Source organism: Nyctereutes procyonoides, unplaced genomic scaffold, assembly GCF_905146905.1.
Source record: "Nyctereutes procyonoides isolate TBG_1078 unplaced genomic scaffold, NYPRO_anot_genome, whole genome shotgun sequence".
Classification (NCBI taxonomy): Eukaryota; Metazoa; Chordata; class Mammalia; order Carnivora; family Canidae; genus Nyctereutes; species Nyctereutes procyonoides.
The window spans coordinates 38939303-38954981 of record NW_026575139.1 but is presented as its reverse complement, the minus strand read 5'-3'; the positions used below and the strand labels follow the sequence as shown (position 1 = coordinate 38954981).

At 34.2% G+C, this 15679-nt stretch overlaps 1 protein-coding gene across 3 annotated transcripts in view; it reads left to right on the top strand.

Moving 5' to 3' along the window:
* The window catches only part of ARID4A (AT-rich interaction domain 4A), a 68513-nt gene that overhangs the window by 12906 nt on the left and 39928 nt on the right, over positions 1-15679 (top strand). For all 3 annotated transcript variants that reach the window (XM_055304334.1, XM_055304336.1, XM_055304335.1), the window contains 6 exons: positions 1716-1795; positions 2087-2181; positions 3895-4027; positions 8838-8917; positions 9812-9888; positions 10257-10423. In XM_055304334.1, the coding sequence (XP_055160309.1) occupies positions 1716-1795; positions 2087-2181; positions 3895-4027; positions 8838-8917; positions 9812-9888; positions 10257-10423 (632 nt within the window). The remainder of the gene's footprint in view (positions 1-1715; positions 1796-2086; positions 2182-3894; positions 4028-8837; positions 8918-9811; positions 9889-10256; positions 10424-15679) is intronic.

Here is a 15679-nt window from a genome sequence, read left to right as displayed (position 1 = left end):
CGTGATCTTCAATTTTTAAAAGAACAGTGGTTTATTTATTAGACCTGAGGATACCTTATGAATCATAATTTGATTACAAATGTTTAGAGCGCTGTTAATCACATGTAGATTAGTAATGTAATTGTTGGAGGATGTTGTGTTTTATCCTGTCATTGTGTCTGCAGGTGGTCATTAATTTCTGCATCGTTGACAGTGTATAACACAGCTCCTCTTGTGGCAACATTATGGTTCTCTGAATATGTGCTTCAGGAACTTTTCATTTTCTCTGCATTGGCTCCTGCATGTAAGAGAATTTAAACTAGATGTCTTTAGTCTAAGACACAAGAACTGACTGAGGTAGATAAATACTGAAGAAGTGGAGTGCTCTTACACATAAGTTCTTAGCATGAGAAAAATAGGTTTATGATTAAATATTATTAAAGCAAAGTGATTTAGAATTTCCCTTTAACACTAACTTACTCTGTTACAATGGAAAAACAGCTAGAATTATGAATATTAGGATTAAATCTTAATTATTTTTGTGTGCATATGCTTTCCTGTGTAAATATTATTTTCATAAGATACACAAACATTTATTGACTTTTGCATTATAAGTACCTGAGGTAAGGATTCCATCTTTTTATGTTTTATTTCTTCATAATGCTGGGCAATCAGGTGTCTTTTGAGAGCATTTTCTTTTTAATAAACTTTGTAAATGTTAGATGTTAAAATAAGAGTACATTTCTGAAAAGTTAAACCTATAAAAATAAGTAGCTAGTTATATGGAGAATAAAAGTGATAAAATGTTAAATTCCTTACCCCCATTTCCCTGAAATATGTAAAAAAAAGTTACCATGTAGTATGATATTTTTTAAATGTAGGAAAAATAAAAGCTTTTGAGGAAGCTTCTGTGCAATTATAACTGACTTTTTTGAATTAAAAACAATTTCATCTTTCTGATATTTCCTTGTTTCAACCTTTATTTCTTCACTTCTTATATCCTCCTCTAGCAAAAGAAAAAAGTCTAGGGGCACCTGGGTGGCTTAGTGGTTGAGCATCTGCCTTCAGCTTAGGTCATAGTCCCGGGGTCCTGGGATTGAGTCCCGTATCGGGCTCCTTGCAGGGAGCCTGCTTCTCCCTCTGCCTATATCTCTGCCTCTCTCTTTCTCTCTGGCTCTCATGAATAAATAAATAAAATCTTATAAAAAAAAAAGAAAAAGTTTAATCTTATGACTTTAGAATTTGGCAGCCAGTACTTCTACTATAGTAAATTATCATTTAAATAAGTGGAAGAGTTCAGTAATCCAAGAAGCGTGACCTGAAGGCAAATAGTTTTTGGAAGTTAGAGATACTTCATTGGTAACTGCTGGGAACAAACTCATAATACTTTTTTTAAAACCAGATTTTTGCTCATTCTTGTAGGAGTAAAGATAATTTAATAATCTGTGTTCTGACCAGACTGCTGATGGTTTCAAGAAGGTGGTTCTGTAGGGATAGAAATTGAACAAGTGAATGGATACACAATAAGCATTTGAGGGCAGTCATTTAACCTGCATCTGTTTGGCAGCTACAGAATGAAAAATGTAGTATGTTCATTTTAAAAAGTTTTGCAAAATAACAAATAATGTTCTTACAAATAAATATTAAGCCCTAGATAAATAGCAATAATAGCATCCTCTGCAGTGGAGTTTTTACTTACTGTGCATAAATTCTCTGGTATGTCTTGCTTATTGTAGTGTTTGATGATGGTGATGAGAGAACACTGAGACGCACTTCACTTTGCCTAAAAGGAGAGAGACATTTTGCTGAGAGTGAGGTAGGGTGACTTGGATGGGCTTTCTGGGTTGAATAACTTCCAGTGTTGGGGCACTTGGGTGGCTCAGTCGTTGAACATCTGCCTTTGGCTCAGGGTGTGATGCCAGGGTCCTGGGATCAAGTCCCACATTGGGCTCCCTGCAGGGAGCCTGCTTCTCCCTTTGCCTATGTCTCTGCCTCTCTGTGTTTTTCATGAATAAATAAATAAAATCTTAAAAGAGTTTAAAGAAAAACTTCTAATGTCAATGTCAAGGTAAAATGTGATTTAATTTGTCTGTTGTTCCTTATCTAGACACTTGACCAGCTTCCCTTAACAAATCCAGAGCATTTTGGAACTCCAGTAATTGCAAAGAAGACAAACAGAGGAAGGAGGTCCTCTCTTCCTGTGTGAGTGTTTTTATATACAGTAATGTTACAATTATAACATTGAACAAACAATTTTTCTAGGATGGCTAAAATTAATTGTTCAGGTATCTTTTCCATAGTATCATGTATCCTTATGTTAGGCATTTTACCTTGAGCAGATCTTGTTCTTAATTATTCCCATAACTTTGTCCAAGAATTATTCACAACTCCTGTTTCAAAAAGTCTGTTTTTGTCTTGAGTTACTTTGCCAAATTCCTTAATTGATACAATGTTTTTTTTCTATTTTAAGTGAGTGTATGTGTGTGTGTGTGTATATATATATATATATATATATATATATATATATATATATATATTTTAACCTTTTTATTTCAAGAACATTTCAAACTTAAAAACTATACAATAAACTTTTGGGGCACCTGGGTGGCTCAGTCAGTTGAGTGTCTGATTCTTGGTTTTAGCTGAGGTCATGGTCTCAGGGTTGTGAGATTGAGCCCCATGTTGGGCTCTGTTCTCAGCATTTGTACACACTCACTCTCTCCCTTTCACTTGGTCTGAAAGTAAATAAATCCTTTAAAAAAGTAAACTTTCATACACTCATCATCTGAATTCACTAATTGTTTAAATTTTTTGGCACAATTGCTTTATCATTCATTTTGTAGGTACATATTATAATTATTTTTTATTTAGTGGTAATTTTAATTGGCCAAACTATATGGGAGGTATTGCAAGCATCAGACCTACCTTTAAACACTTTCAGAATAAGGAAATTCTCTTATGTAATCAATATATTTTCAAATTCAGAAAATTTAACATTAATGGAATGCTATTATGTAATAATATATAATCCATATTTCAAATTTTGCTACTTGGTCTAATAGTAGCCTTGATAAGTACCCCCTGAATCCAGGATCCAATCCAAAACCATGCATTACATTTAGTTTATATGGTTCTTAAACCTCCTTTAATCTGGAAAAGTTCTTCAGCCTTTTTTTTTTCTTTTTTGGTCTTTTCATGACCTTAACATTTTTGAAGAGTACAGGCCAGTTTAGTAGACTTTTCCATACTATATATATAGGTTTGTCTGCTTATTTTATTGTCTAGGTAACTTAAGTTAAACCCTCACATGTTTCTTAATGAGACTTTTCATAACCTGTTAGGAAATGAGAGTTACATTACCTGGCATCTGGCATATGTAAAACGTAGAAGAACAGTCTCTTTAAAAAAGAAAAAAACATATCTGGCACAGAAGGTACTTCATGGTAACATAATTAGGCTTTTCAGTCCCAGTTGCTGGTTGGCATAAGAACTGAGTCCAAATCCTCATTCATTTAGTGACAAGGACTCAGAGTTACCATGGACGACTTTGGGACTAGAGAAGTTATCGATCTCTTCAATTTCAATAAGAATGGTTCTTGGGCAGCCCCAGTGGCGCAGCAGTTCAGTGCTGCCTGCAGCCCAGAGCGTGATCCTGGAGACCTGGGATCGAGTCCCACATCAGGCTCCTGCATGAAGCCTGCTTCTCCCTCCTCCAGTGTCTCTGCCTCTCTCTCTCTATGTCTATCATAAATAAATAAATCTTTAAAAAAAAAACATTTTCAATAAGAATGAAGACACTACTAGTCTGAAGTAATCTTCATTAGAAATTGAATCATACATGTTAAATTCACACCACTCTGACTCTCTCAACAATGGCTTATATGAAGATCCTGATAGAGTTATTCTGACTTTTAGTAATGAAGATGAAAAGGAAGAAGAAAGTAGTGAGGAGGAAGATGAAGATAAGCGACGTCTCAATGATGAGTTATTAGGAAAAGTTGTAAGTGTAGCATCTACATCTGAGAAGACTGATTGGTATCCTGCTTTGGTAAGTAGGAATTCTTTGCAGAATTTATCAGCCATTTAAAATACTTGTTTAAGGGGGTACCTGGCTGACTCAGTTGGTTTAGCATGCATCTCTTGATCTCTGGGTTGTGAGTGTAAGCCCCATGTTGGGCATGAAGTCTAGTTTAAATTAAAATAAATAAATAAATAAAATATTTGTTTAACGTGGATTTTTCAAAAGCATTTAAAATATTTTGAAAGTATTATACAAATTTAATTTGGATTTTATTGCAAAATTGAGCAACTGTACTTAGGTCCCACATACTTCACTGTCTTCTCTTATTATTTTGTATAACCAGTTATTTATTGGGATCTTTCTTTTTTTTTTTTTTTTTATTGGGATCTTTCAGCTCTTCCTTCAAAATATGTCCAGTGGTCTCTTTTTCCTCTATTTGTATTATTATTTTACACTTGATTTACGGTAATTACCTCTAGGTTCTCTTAATTTAATTCCTGAACTTTTTGCTAAATTCAGACTATTTTTCTAGAAGCAACTTTTATAGAGAAATCAATTTTAAAATACTGATTTAATCATGATGGTCACATTCTCCAGAAAACCCCACCAAACTTTCACTAACTGCCTAATGGATCAATTCTGTACTCTTTAGATGAATATTTGAGGCCATCCTAGCCCTTTGTTTCCCATTTTCAGTGTATGCTCTGTATTCAGGTTCTTAACTGCTCCCTATGTAAAATACTTCATTTTTCTAAACCTTTATACCCTTGTTTGTTTGTTTATTTATTTATTTATTTATTAAAGATTTTATTTATTTATTCATGAGAAACACACAGAGAGAGAGAGGCAGACACACAGGCAGAGGGAGAAGCAGGCTCCATGCAGGGAGCCCGACGTAGGACTCATCCTGGATTGAGTGTGATCCAGGATCACACCCTGGGCTGATGGTGGCGCTAAACCTCTGAGCCTCCCAGGCTGCCCTATACTCTTGCTTTAAATTAGTGTTTACTAAGCATATGCAGTGAATTCAGTTGTAAGTTCCTTAGAAGAAAGAGAAATATGAATCTTGTAACACATTGCTCTCAAGAATCTTGTTTACATGCAAGAGATTACATAGCAATTAAAAATTATATAGTCCTTTTTATTTTTTAAGTAGTCCTTTTTATTTTTTTTATTTTTTAATTTTTATTTATGATAGTCACAGAGAGAGAGAGAGAGAGAGAGAGAGAGAGAGAGGCAGAGACACAGGCAGAGGGAGAAGCAGGCTCCATGCACCAGGAGCCCAACATGGGATTCGATCCTGGGTCTCCAGGATCGCACCCTCGGCCAAAGGCAGGCGCTAAACCACTGCGCCACCCAGGGATCCCAGTCCTTTTTACTTTTTAAGTAGGCTCCATGCTCATCATGAGGCCCAGTACAGGGCTTGAGCTCATGATCCTAAGATCAAGACCTGAGCGGAGATCAAGAGTTGAATGCTTAACCAACTGAGCTGCCCAGGGTGCCCCTGTATCATTTTTTAAAACTTGGTGCAGACACTAGAGTAGGACAGGAAGTATTGGGGAAAGGAGAGATACACCTAAACTTTGGAAATGGCAAGTCTTAATGGTTGGTAGGGAAATCTAATCTTTGCTTACTTGGGGAAGGAATGAAAAAAAAGGATGGGCAGGAAAATTATTTCATGAAAGGAATCCATAATACTTGGTTATACCTGTCTCCATTTTCTCCTGTTCCTTTCCTCTTAAATGTCCTACAGGTCAGCTCAAGTCATACCCTTTCTGCAGTCTCCCCTAGCCCCTCTAACATAACTATGTCCCTTCTCTGAATTTTATTTTCTGAATTTTCAATTTTGATATTACATATATCTCCAATAACAACATTGGCACAAAATATGTCCCAAATTAGATCCTTTAAAGAACCGAAGCCATTTTTTTTAAGGTTTTATGTGCACATAAATATGTTATTCAAATGCTATGTATAGGGATCCCTGGGTGGCTCAGCAGTTGAGTGGCTGCCTTTGGCTCGGGGCATGATCTGGGGTCCTGGGATCGAGTCCCGCATCCGGCTCCCTGCATGGACCCTGCTTCTCCCTCTGCCTGTGTCTCTGCCTCTCTTGATGTGTCTTTTATGAATAAATAAATAAAATCTTTTTTAAAAATGCTACATATAATAGATTTACTTTACGTGAGAAAAGTCTGAAAATCCTTAATTCCTTCATTTACTCAACAGACTTCTTTTTTTTTTTAATAAGTCTTTTTTTTTAATTTTATTTATTTATGATAGAGAGAGAGAGAGAGAGGCAGAGACATAGGCAGAGGGAGAAGCAGGCTCCATGCACCGGGAGCCCAATGTGGGATTCGATCCCAGGTCTCCAGGATCGTGCCCTGGGCCAAAGGCAGGCGCTAAACCACTGCGCCACCCAGGGATCCCTCAACAGACTTCTTATTTGCCAGGTGATATAGAAAAGATAAGACACCAATCTCATGTTTGATAATTTTGTATTTTAGTGCAGAGAATAATTCAAGTAACTATATATACAGTAGTATATGTTCAACATTAGGATTTCTTGTCCTGAGAGATGACATGTATAAAAAGGAAATCCGAAAAGCGTTCATGAAGCTGGTGCTTTATAACTGAGCCTTGATGGATTTAAAGTTAGTTAAGTAGAGCTTCTTTAGAGGACTTTCTTAGAGGGAACAAGATAAGAAAGAGCAGAAAAGCAAGGGGTTTGTTCGTGGAACTATTTGCTCTGGGAATCCATTTTGGCTAAATATTCGATATGAATAAGGGAATCATAGGAAATAAGACTGGGAAGATAATTGGGATCTAGGGTAGAAGGGTACTTAAAAGTTCAGTTAAGGAATGTGGCCATAATTCTGCATAGAATTTTCCAGTAACACTATTTGAGATGCATATTTAGGAATGTTAATGAGGTGCAATAGTATGTTGAGTAGATTGTTGGAAAGACTAAGGATGGCAGGAATCAATTTGGAGGCCGATTTAGTGGTTCACAGGTGAGGTAATTAGTCCTGGACTGAGCCTGTTCTTCCTTTAAGACTTAACCTTAAGCCTTTGCTACCGTACCTTTTCCATCCCTGGGTTGGGTTAAGTCTTCTTCCTAGGTGTTTTCATATCTCTATACTTATCCTCCATAGTGTTCTTTTTGTGTTTATCTCTCCATTATTCTGTTAGCTCCTTAAGGACAGACACAACTCTATTATTAGTATAGTGGTGACCAGCACCTAACAAACAGATAATCATTTACTGCCATCTGATACTAAGACAGCTGGCATGACTGCCAAGAATTTTTATTTTATTTTACTTTTATTTCTTAAAGATTATATTTATCCATTCATGAGAAACACAGAGAGAGAGGGGCAGAGACAGACACACAAGCAGAGGGAGAAGCAGGCTCAGTGCAGGACTCGATCCCAGGACCCCGGGATCATGCCCCGAGCCAAAGGCAGATGCTCAACGGCTGAGCTACCCAGGCGTCCTGACTGCCAGGAATTTTTAATTATCTGGATATATACTGTTTAATATGAGAGCCATGAGTCCTAAGTGACTGTTTACATTTAAATGTAACAATTAAAATTAAATAGAATCAAGAATTCAGTTCTCTCAGTTGTACTAGCCACATTTCACATGCATAACAGTGCAGATATAGAACATCTCTATCAAAAAAAAAAAAGAACATCTCTATCATTGCATAAAGTTCTGTGGATGGTGCTGGGTTATAGCAGAGGGGCTGGTGTTAGGGGTGATAGTGAGCAGGTAAATTTTAGCAGTGTATTAGTGGTCTTTAATATTAAGTGCTATAGAGAATGTCTAGAGATTAGCTATTTACTAATGTGAAGGCATTTGTTATTTTTAAAAGTTAAGAAATTAAAAAGTTCTTTACTCAGATTTTCTTTGATTTGTTTTCATTACTAAAAATTGTAATACTTTGGTAAGAAAGGGAACTTAGGTGTTTATTTTAGAATTTAGGTGTTTCTTTTGAACAAATAGCAGATTTCAAAATAGATCTTTTTTTTAAAAAGATTTTATTTATTCATGAGAGACACAGAGAGATGGTCAGAGACATAGGCAGAGACAAAAGCAGGTTTCCTGCAGGGAGCCTGATGTGGGACTCAAACCCAGGACCATGGGATCATGACCTGATCCAAAGGCAGGCAGTCAATCACTGAGCCACACAGGTGCCCCTCAAAATAGATCTTGATTGAAGTGTATTTTTAAAAAATTATAATATGCTGGAGTGCCTGGGTAGCTCAGTCAGTTAAATGTCCAACTCTTGATTTCAGCTCAGGTCCTGGTCTCAGGGTCATGAGATTGAGCTCTGAGTTGGGCACTGCACTCTGTGGATTCTGCCTGAGATTCTCTCCCTCTCCCTGTGCTTCCCCCGTCCTCACATTCTCTCTCTCTTTCTCTCTCTCTCTCAATAAATGAAATGTTTTTAAAAAACTATAACATGCCGAATTTTCATCACAGATCTTATGTTTTACTTTTGGACAATAAATGAATTATGTAGGTTAGAATAAATCCTAATTTTTAAAGTGGTGGTCACGGTGTAATTTATATTGTATTAACTATTCATTGTATAATCTAATGACTGAATAAATTAAATATATAGAAAACCAGTATGCTAAAATAAAAATTACAAGGCAGCCTTCTTTTTTAAGTAATTCATTTATAGTGGAAATTACTAACAATGAAACTATTTCTTACAAAATATAATCCATTTGAGAAGTGAGGGGGAATCCAGAATTACTCTTTTCAAAAAATTATGTATTTTTTGAGCAAGGGAAATTAGGAAACAATCTGTTCTTATTTTATATTTCAGGTAATATCACCCAGCTGTAATGATGACATCACAGTGAAAAAAGACCAGTGTTTAGTTCGATCATTTCTCGATTCTAAATTGTGAGTCACTTAATAGTGTTACATTGGGAAAAAGAAAATGAACCCCTAAGCGATAGACTCTTCCACAGTCCAAGCTTTATTTTTAAAAGTCTGATCATTTCATGGACTGAGAAATCATTACGTAATATGCTTTACTTTTGTAATGTAAGTTATTTCCTGAAAATTTTTATGTAAAAACTAATAATATGTGAAAATAACATTTAAAAGTTTTATAAAGCATGGTATTGGTTGTTTCTTCAATTATAAATATTTGGTATTTTTATTTGTGTACTATTGCATATTTTGAACTATGAAATTTTCATAGAATTTTCTTAGAATATTACTAAAATAATTATTTTGACAGTTTTTCTGATTAAGTCACATTTTTAGAAACGTTCTTTAATCTCAGCTTTGCTTTGTTTCCCAAAAAGGATGTTAACAAAAAAATTATGTGCGTGTGTGTGTATGAATGTAATTCTCTGTAGAAAATTTAATATATCTTACAGTGATAAAAATATTTTAATATCACCTATTTTTATTTTTTACTAAACTGAATAGTAAATTTAAGAAACAGATCGAAATGGACATTGTATATTCATTCCATAAGGAAAATATCATGCTGATATAATCTACCCCATACTGTTTGTGAGAAGGTTGCATAAATTAAAATATTAAAAATGTGAGGCCTTTTGATTAGTGTATTTTGAATAGATGAAATCTTAAGAATTAAGATACTTTGCCTAAATTACCTCTTGCCCTTCATTAATGATTAGGATATACATGGTCTTTTAAAAACATTTTATATGCCAAAATTATTTTGATTTTGAAGTTTATGTTTTTCTATGTGTTAATCATTTCAGTGACAATATTTATTTAATAATGGTTTCCCTCTCCTTTATTTTTCTCTATAATTAGTTATTCTATAGCAAGAAAGGATATCAAGGAAGTGGATATTCTCAATCTACCTGAATCTGAGCTCTCTGCTAAACCAGGTAAAATAGGACTGAATCAATCCATTCATTATTTCATGATGTGGGTGTAAATGGCAAATAGTGACTGAACCAAGACTGAATATTCTTTGGTGCCATTTTAATTGTTTAGAGTTAATATCAATTCTGATTTGATGGCTGTTTTTTAATGGCTAGGTAAAATATTTCATAATATTTAAGTTTTCATGTTTTACTATTGATATTTGTAAGAGTATGTTTTAGAGTAATAAACATTAATATAACATGAATGAGATATGTTGATGTCTACTATATCATTTTATAAGGGACAGCTGAATTTGAGTCCAGATCTTCTGACTCTGAATGTTATACTATTATTCTATGTTGCTAATTCCATAACTGTGTATTCTTAGGGCTGCAGAAAGCAAGCATCTTCTTAAAAACTAGAATTGTTCCTGATAATTGGAAAATGGATATAAGTGAAATTCTTGAATCATCCAGTAGTGATGATGAAGATGGTCCAGCTGAAGAAAATGATGAAGAGAAGGAAAAGGAGGCCAAAAAGGAAGAGGAAGAGGTGGTAGGTGAAATTTTACATTTGTAACATAAAGACATTTAATACTCTAAAATAAAAATTAGTGCCTTTGTATATTTTCCCTCATTTAGATGCCCTTTATTATTTGTTTGTTTTTTTCTAGCTCAAATTGATTTGGGGATGGTGGACTCTTTGAATTCTAACTTAGTGGGTAAATCAGAACTAATTTTTTTAGCAGATAAAAAGGTTGCAAAGAGGGGCACCTAGGTGGCTCAATCCGTTAAGCATCTGCCTTCAGCTCAGGTCATGATCCCTGGGGTCCTGGGATCGAGTACCTGCTCCTCCCTCTCCCTCTGCTACTCCCTCTGCTTGTGTTCTCTCTTCCTCTATCTCTCTGTCAAATAAATTTTAAAAATTAAAAAAAGGTACAAAGAACTTTTCAGGTTAATCAAGTACAAACTTTCCAAATAACGTTGGAGAAAAGAAATGTAACTTTTAGGTATATTACATGTGTTAACTCATCTAAAGTGTTACCATGTGGAATAACTGATATTCTCCTACTTTAAAGGTGAGGAAAGTGAAAGTCACAAAGGTTAAGTAACTTTGCTAAGGTTTTATAACTCAAATGTGGAGTACAGGGATTTGAACCCCGATCTGGTCTGTCTGAACTTGGAAACTTCACTTCTTTCAGATATTGCACAGTATCTCAAGGAGAGTGGGGATTAAAAAATCCTATCCAAACTGAAGGAATATTTCACTTGGTAGTTTGATAAATCATAGAAGAGATTGTTTTTATAAGTGCTAATGATTTTTTGGTAATTTTATGTCATTTAGGATATAAACCTATAATTGTAGGAAATTATTCACAGACTACCACATAATAGCTTATATGAATATTGTTGTCTGTTTATTCAGCAGTGTTTTGTCAAGTGGGTAAACTGTCCAGTATATTTTTGGTTGTTATGAGGTAAAGAGACCTAGGGGCAGACAAAGAGAATGAATTTACCAAAAAGAAGACCTTATTTGAGCATGAAAAATATTGCTTGGAAAACGTGGAATGCTTGTTTCTGTTTTACGTATACAAATACGAATTTATGAAATGAGTATACTTGTATGTGTTGAAGGGCATATGATATTTCTTTCCTTTTACTTCCCCTGCAGTATTTGGTTTTTGCACTCTGAAATCAGAATGGCGGTTCATACTTACAGGCTGCCTACAGAGTTGCCATAGTAACGTGCTGTTGGTTTTAAGTGAGCATGCTCGGAAAGACAGGAAGGTTTAGCAGAGGCTTGGCAGGTTGCCAATGGAGGTTTGCCAGATGCTTTGAAATGGGCTGTCTTTCTTTTCCTTTCATGTAATGTCTGATTTTTATGTGGAAGAGAATGTAAGTAGTGCTGTATAACCCTGCGGATGCTATGCCCTAAGAGGGAAAGCAAATATTTGCAAGTCAGACTGAAAAATGTTCAGACACTGTACTGATTAAGTAGAAGGGGAATCTAACCATTTTGCATTTGAAAGAAAATGCAGCATATAGGTAAGATTTTTTTTCTAAAATATATTTAGTTACCATTTTGATTGCCAAAAACGGGGTTAAATAAGAATTTTAGGTGTTGGTGATGTGGCTAATAATGATAGAACTCATAAGCAAGCGTAATTGTTTCTTGTAAAAGAGACAGTAGGAGTCTATTTTTAGAATATCAGAGGATGAAGGCTATTTTTCTGAAACATAAGGTAGATTTTAAAATGAAAATGATGATGAGACAGTTTGGCAAAATGCAGGATTTAGAGTCTAAATATTAAATGTGATTTTTGTATTTTATATGTATTTATTTATAGATTATATGTTTTCAGGGTAAATAGGCCACATTTTCAGGGTGTGAACTGTTGCAGACTGGTTTTGCTTTTTTTTTTTTTTAGAGAATTAGCATTAGTTAGGATCTGATACTGCCAAATATTGAAAAAAGATTATTTTTGCTAATAGTTTTAATTGGTGTCCCTTTGAGAATGCATTTTCTTTACTCCCCACCCCCCAAAAAGCAAACCCTGAAATTTTAAACAAAGAGAGTAAAAAGAGCTTTGTAGTAAGGTTGGAAAAGATGGATATAAAATAGTAAATAGTAAATAGTGTTCTTATTATAGCCATTAATTTCATAAAAATCATAGCATTTTATTCAAGCTGTTAGTAAATGTTAGTAAAGAGGAATGAAGAACAGAGGCAAGCTCTGTTACCTATTGTTTGCAGGTAATAAGTAAAGAAATTTAAAAATGTAAGGATCTTTGTAAGGGATAGTATCATCTTAAAATGTGTTACTTAAATTATGAACCTGTTAAATATAAGTTGAAAAAGAATGCTTTTTATCTACTGAAAAAGCAGAATTAACAACATTTAGTCACTGAGTTGTCTGTTAATTTAAATTATTTTCCAGATGATCGGTTTCATAGCATATTCTTTATTGAATTACTTGACAGAAACTAATTCCTCTTTTTTTCTGGCCATAGAGGTAGATTTCTTGAGTGAGATTTTGGTTGCTTTAAAAAAAAAAAAATCAGCTGCATTTCTTGCTCTTGAATTTAAGACTTAGTTGCTGAATCATTCTAATTTGTCTTGAACAGTAATTTTTAAAAATTTAATGTACTGATAAACTGAAAAGCAGTTTAGTCTATATGTAACAAAGGAAAAAAAGTGGATATGGTATAAAATTAATTAAAGTCTGATAAGACAGGGCCTACCTGGCTTAGTCATTACAGGCCTTTACTACATAGGTGAGGCTAAGCTGTGGTATTACATTGTAGATCATATTCTCCCTGAAACATAATAATGCTATGCTTTTCATGAAAATTTAATGTGGCTTTATAATGATAAAAAGGTCTTTAACATTCTGAAAACCACTATAACAGTACTTTAGCTTATCATTTGATGTTTGTAAATTTTATGCAGTAGAATCATACAAGTGTTAGATACTTCTGCAGTGCTAATGGACAGTGGACATTGTTTTCATATTTGATGCTTTGAATACCCTAAAATAGCCTAAGTAAGATTTGAGATTCATGGCTTTACCATGGAGGATCATCTTTTTTACTTAATATTATTTTGAATTCCTAAGCATTGGTAGGTCAGGATTGGAATGCAAGAAATATGTTTCATACTGTTACTGGGTAGGAAAAGACTTGAGAGTCTGACAGGAAGTAGGTCCAATCTATATTGATGACTATAAATTTTAACCTGTTGGTAATTATATTGAAAATAAGCCCTGAAGAATATTTTTGTGGGTATTACTAAATGTCTTTTGTTAAGAAAATTTTGTATTAGAAAAGATACTACTGATTTCCTTTTGAGCTTTGAAATTGATTGAAAAGTCCATGTAAATATAAGTCATGATGTCAGTTAATTCATTTACTCCTTGTATACATTCTGGATGAATGTAGGAGAGTTGTCTAAGGACAAAGTGAATGGGTGAAGACATTAAAGGGAATTTGACTAGTTGCACCTCTTTTGTCCTTTTAGTTTGATCTATATAGCCGTATGTGTTGGGCCCTTTCAGAAATTTCTTCTAATTTCATAATTAGTAATGAAAATAAGAATTTAGTGAATTTTTATAAGAATGTTCTTTTTTTTGCTTGGAAATACTGACACCCATTTCTCCAAACTGAATTTTCTAGGGATCACTATTTTATCTGTTGCTTAGATTATATATTCCACTATTATAAAAATCATAAGTGCTTGTGGTTTTTTATTCATAGAAACTGGAATTTTTTTCTTAATGTGTAAGTCAAGTGTTATTTGTATTTATGTTGTCTTGTAAAGCCATTTGTTAGTGATCTTGCAAGATCATTTTGGGTATAAATGTACAGTAAATGCTTGATAACATGGGAAAATTATGCTAAGTTAATAAAATTTAAAGAAAAATTTAAAGGTAATGTTAGTTATATCTAATAACTCCAGCTGTCAGTTATGAGTTTCTAAGCAGATCCTGCAAAGTTAACTTTCAATGAATAATTAAAACTTTAACTTGGATTCAAATGTAATAACTTACTTGAAAAAATCTTGAAGTGTAGCCTATTAAACAAGCAAACAAATGTTCTACTGTATTTAGCAAGATCTTTCCTCACAGAATTAGAGTAAGACTACCAAATTATTCACCTAATCAGATTAATGAGGATTGCACATTTGCACACACAATTATAGCTACATTTGTATATATTTCAAAAAAGTCACTTCTCAGAATAAATTATTTCATAGTTGTGGTAGCATGAAAGAGGGTTGACTGAATTTAAAGCCTTAGATGTGATAGTATCCAAAACATGGCTTGATTGTTTAAAAGTAGAATGTAGGTACCTTTTCAAGTAGGGGGGCGGAAATGACTAGTCTCAGTCAAGTCTGTGTAATACAAGAGTCCTGTAATAATTTGTTTTAAGGAGGTTGTTGTCACACTGTTTTCTGAAATTATAAAACAATGTCTTACCATATAATGAATATATCATGACATCTTACATGTTCCCTGAATTTTTCTATTTCAATGTACACAACAAGGAAGAATGATGCCACTCTAAATTTTATAACTACCAACTTTTGCTGGGCCTTCAACACTATGAGTCAATTCCCAGTTTCTATGATCAAATCATTCTGTCCTCCAACCCTGCCCTACTCCAACTTCAGAAAGAAATTAGGAGCATCAGATTGGGAGCATGCATTACACTTTACCGGCCTGCTCTCCTTCCCTTAGGTATAAAATTGATAATATGTTGCCCTCTTCTGTATGATATGAGTCCCTCAGTTTACACTCTGGATCTCATTACCTTTTTCCTTAGCTTAGATTATGAACTATCTCTTCTTTCCAAGATCTTTAATCTGTTCTGTTGTTTCCTTCTTATCAGGTTTTAAAAGCACACTTCCATCTCTCCACCCTTCTGACAACCAACCCCTCCACATACTGTCCTCTCTCCTCACCCTTCTGACCAGATCATTGGTCAGAAAAAGTATATACACTTTTATTTCCTGACTTCCTCTTCACTCTTAATTCACTGTACTGTGTCTTGCACTCCCACCATAGCTAAAACAACCAATGACCTTCAACAGATTTTCTGTACTAAATCCAGAAAATTTTTGTCATGATCTCATTTGACTCCTTCCCAGTATTCAGCATTTTCGACATGCCTACCTTCTTCAGTCATCTGATATCTTGGACATTATATATATATATATTTTTAACTTATTTCCTAACTAAATGATATAATGACTTCAAATCTATAGGTACATCAAAGATGTCTCTTCATAGCCCCAGATACTTATATTAAACTGC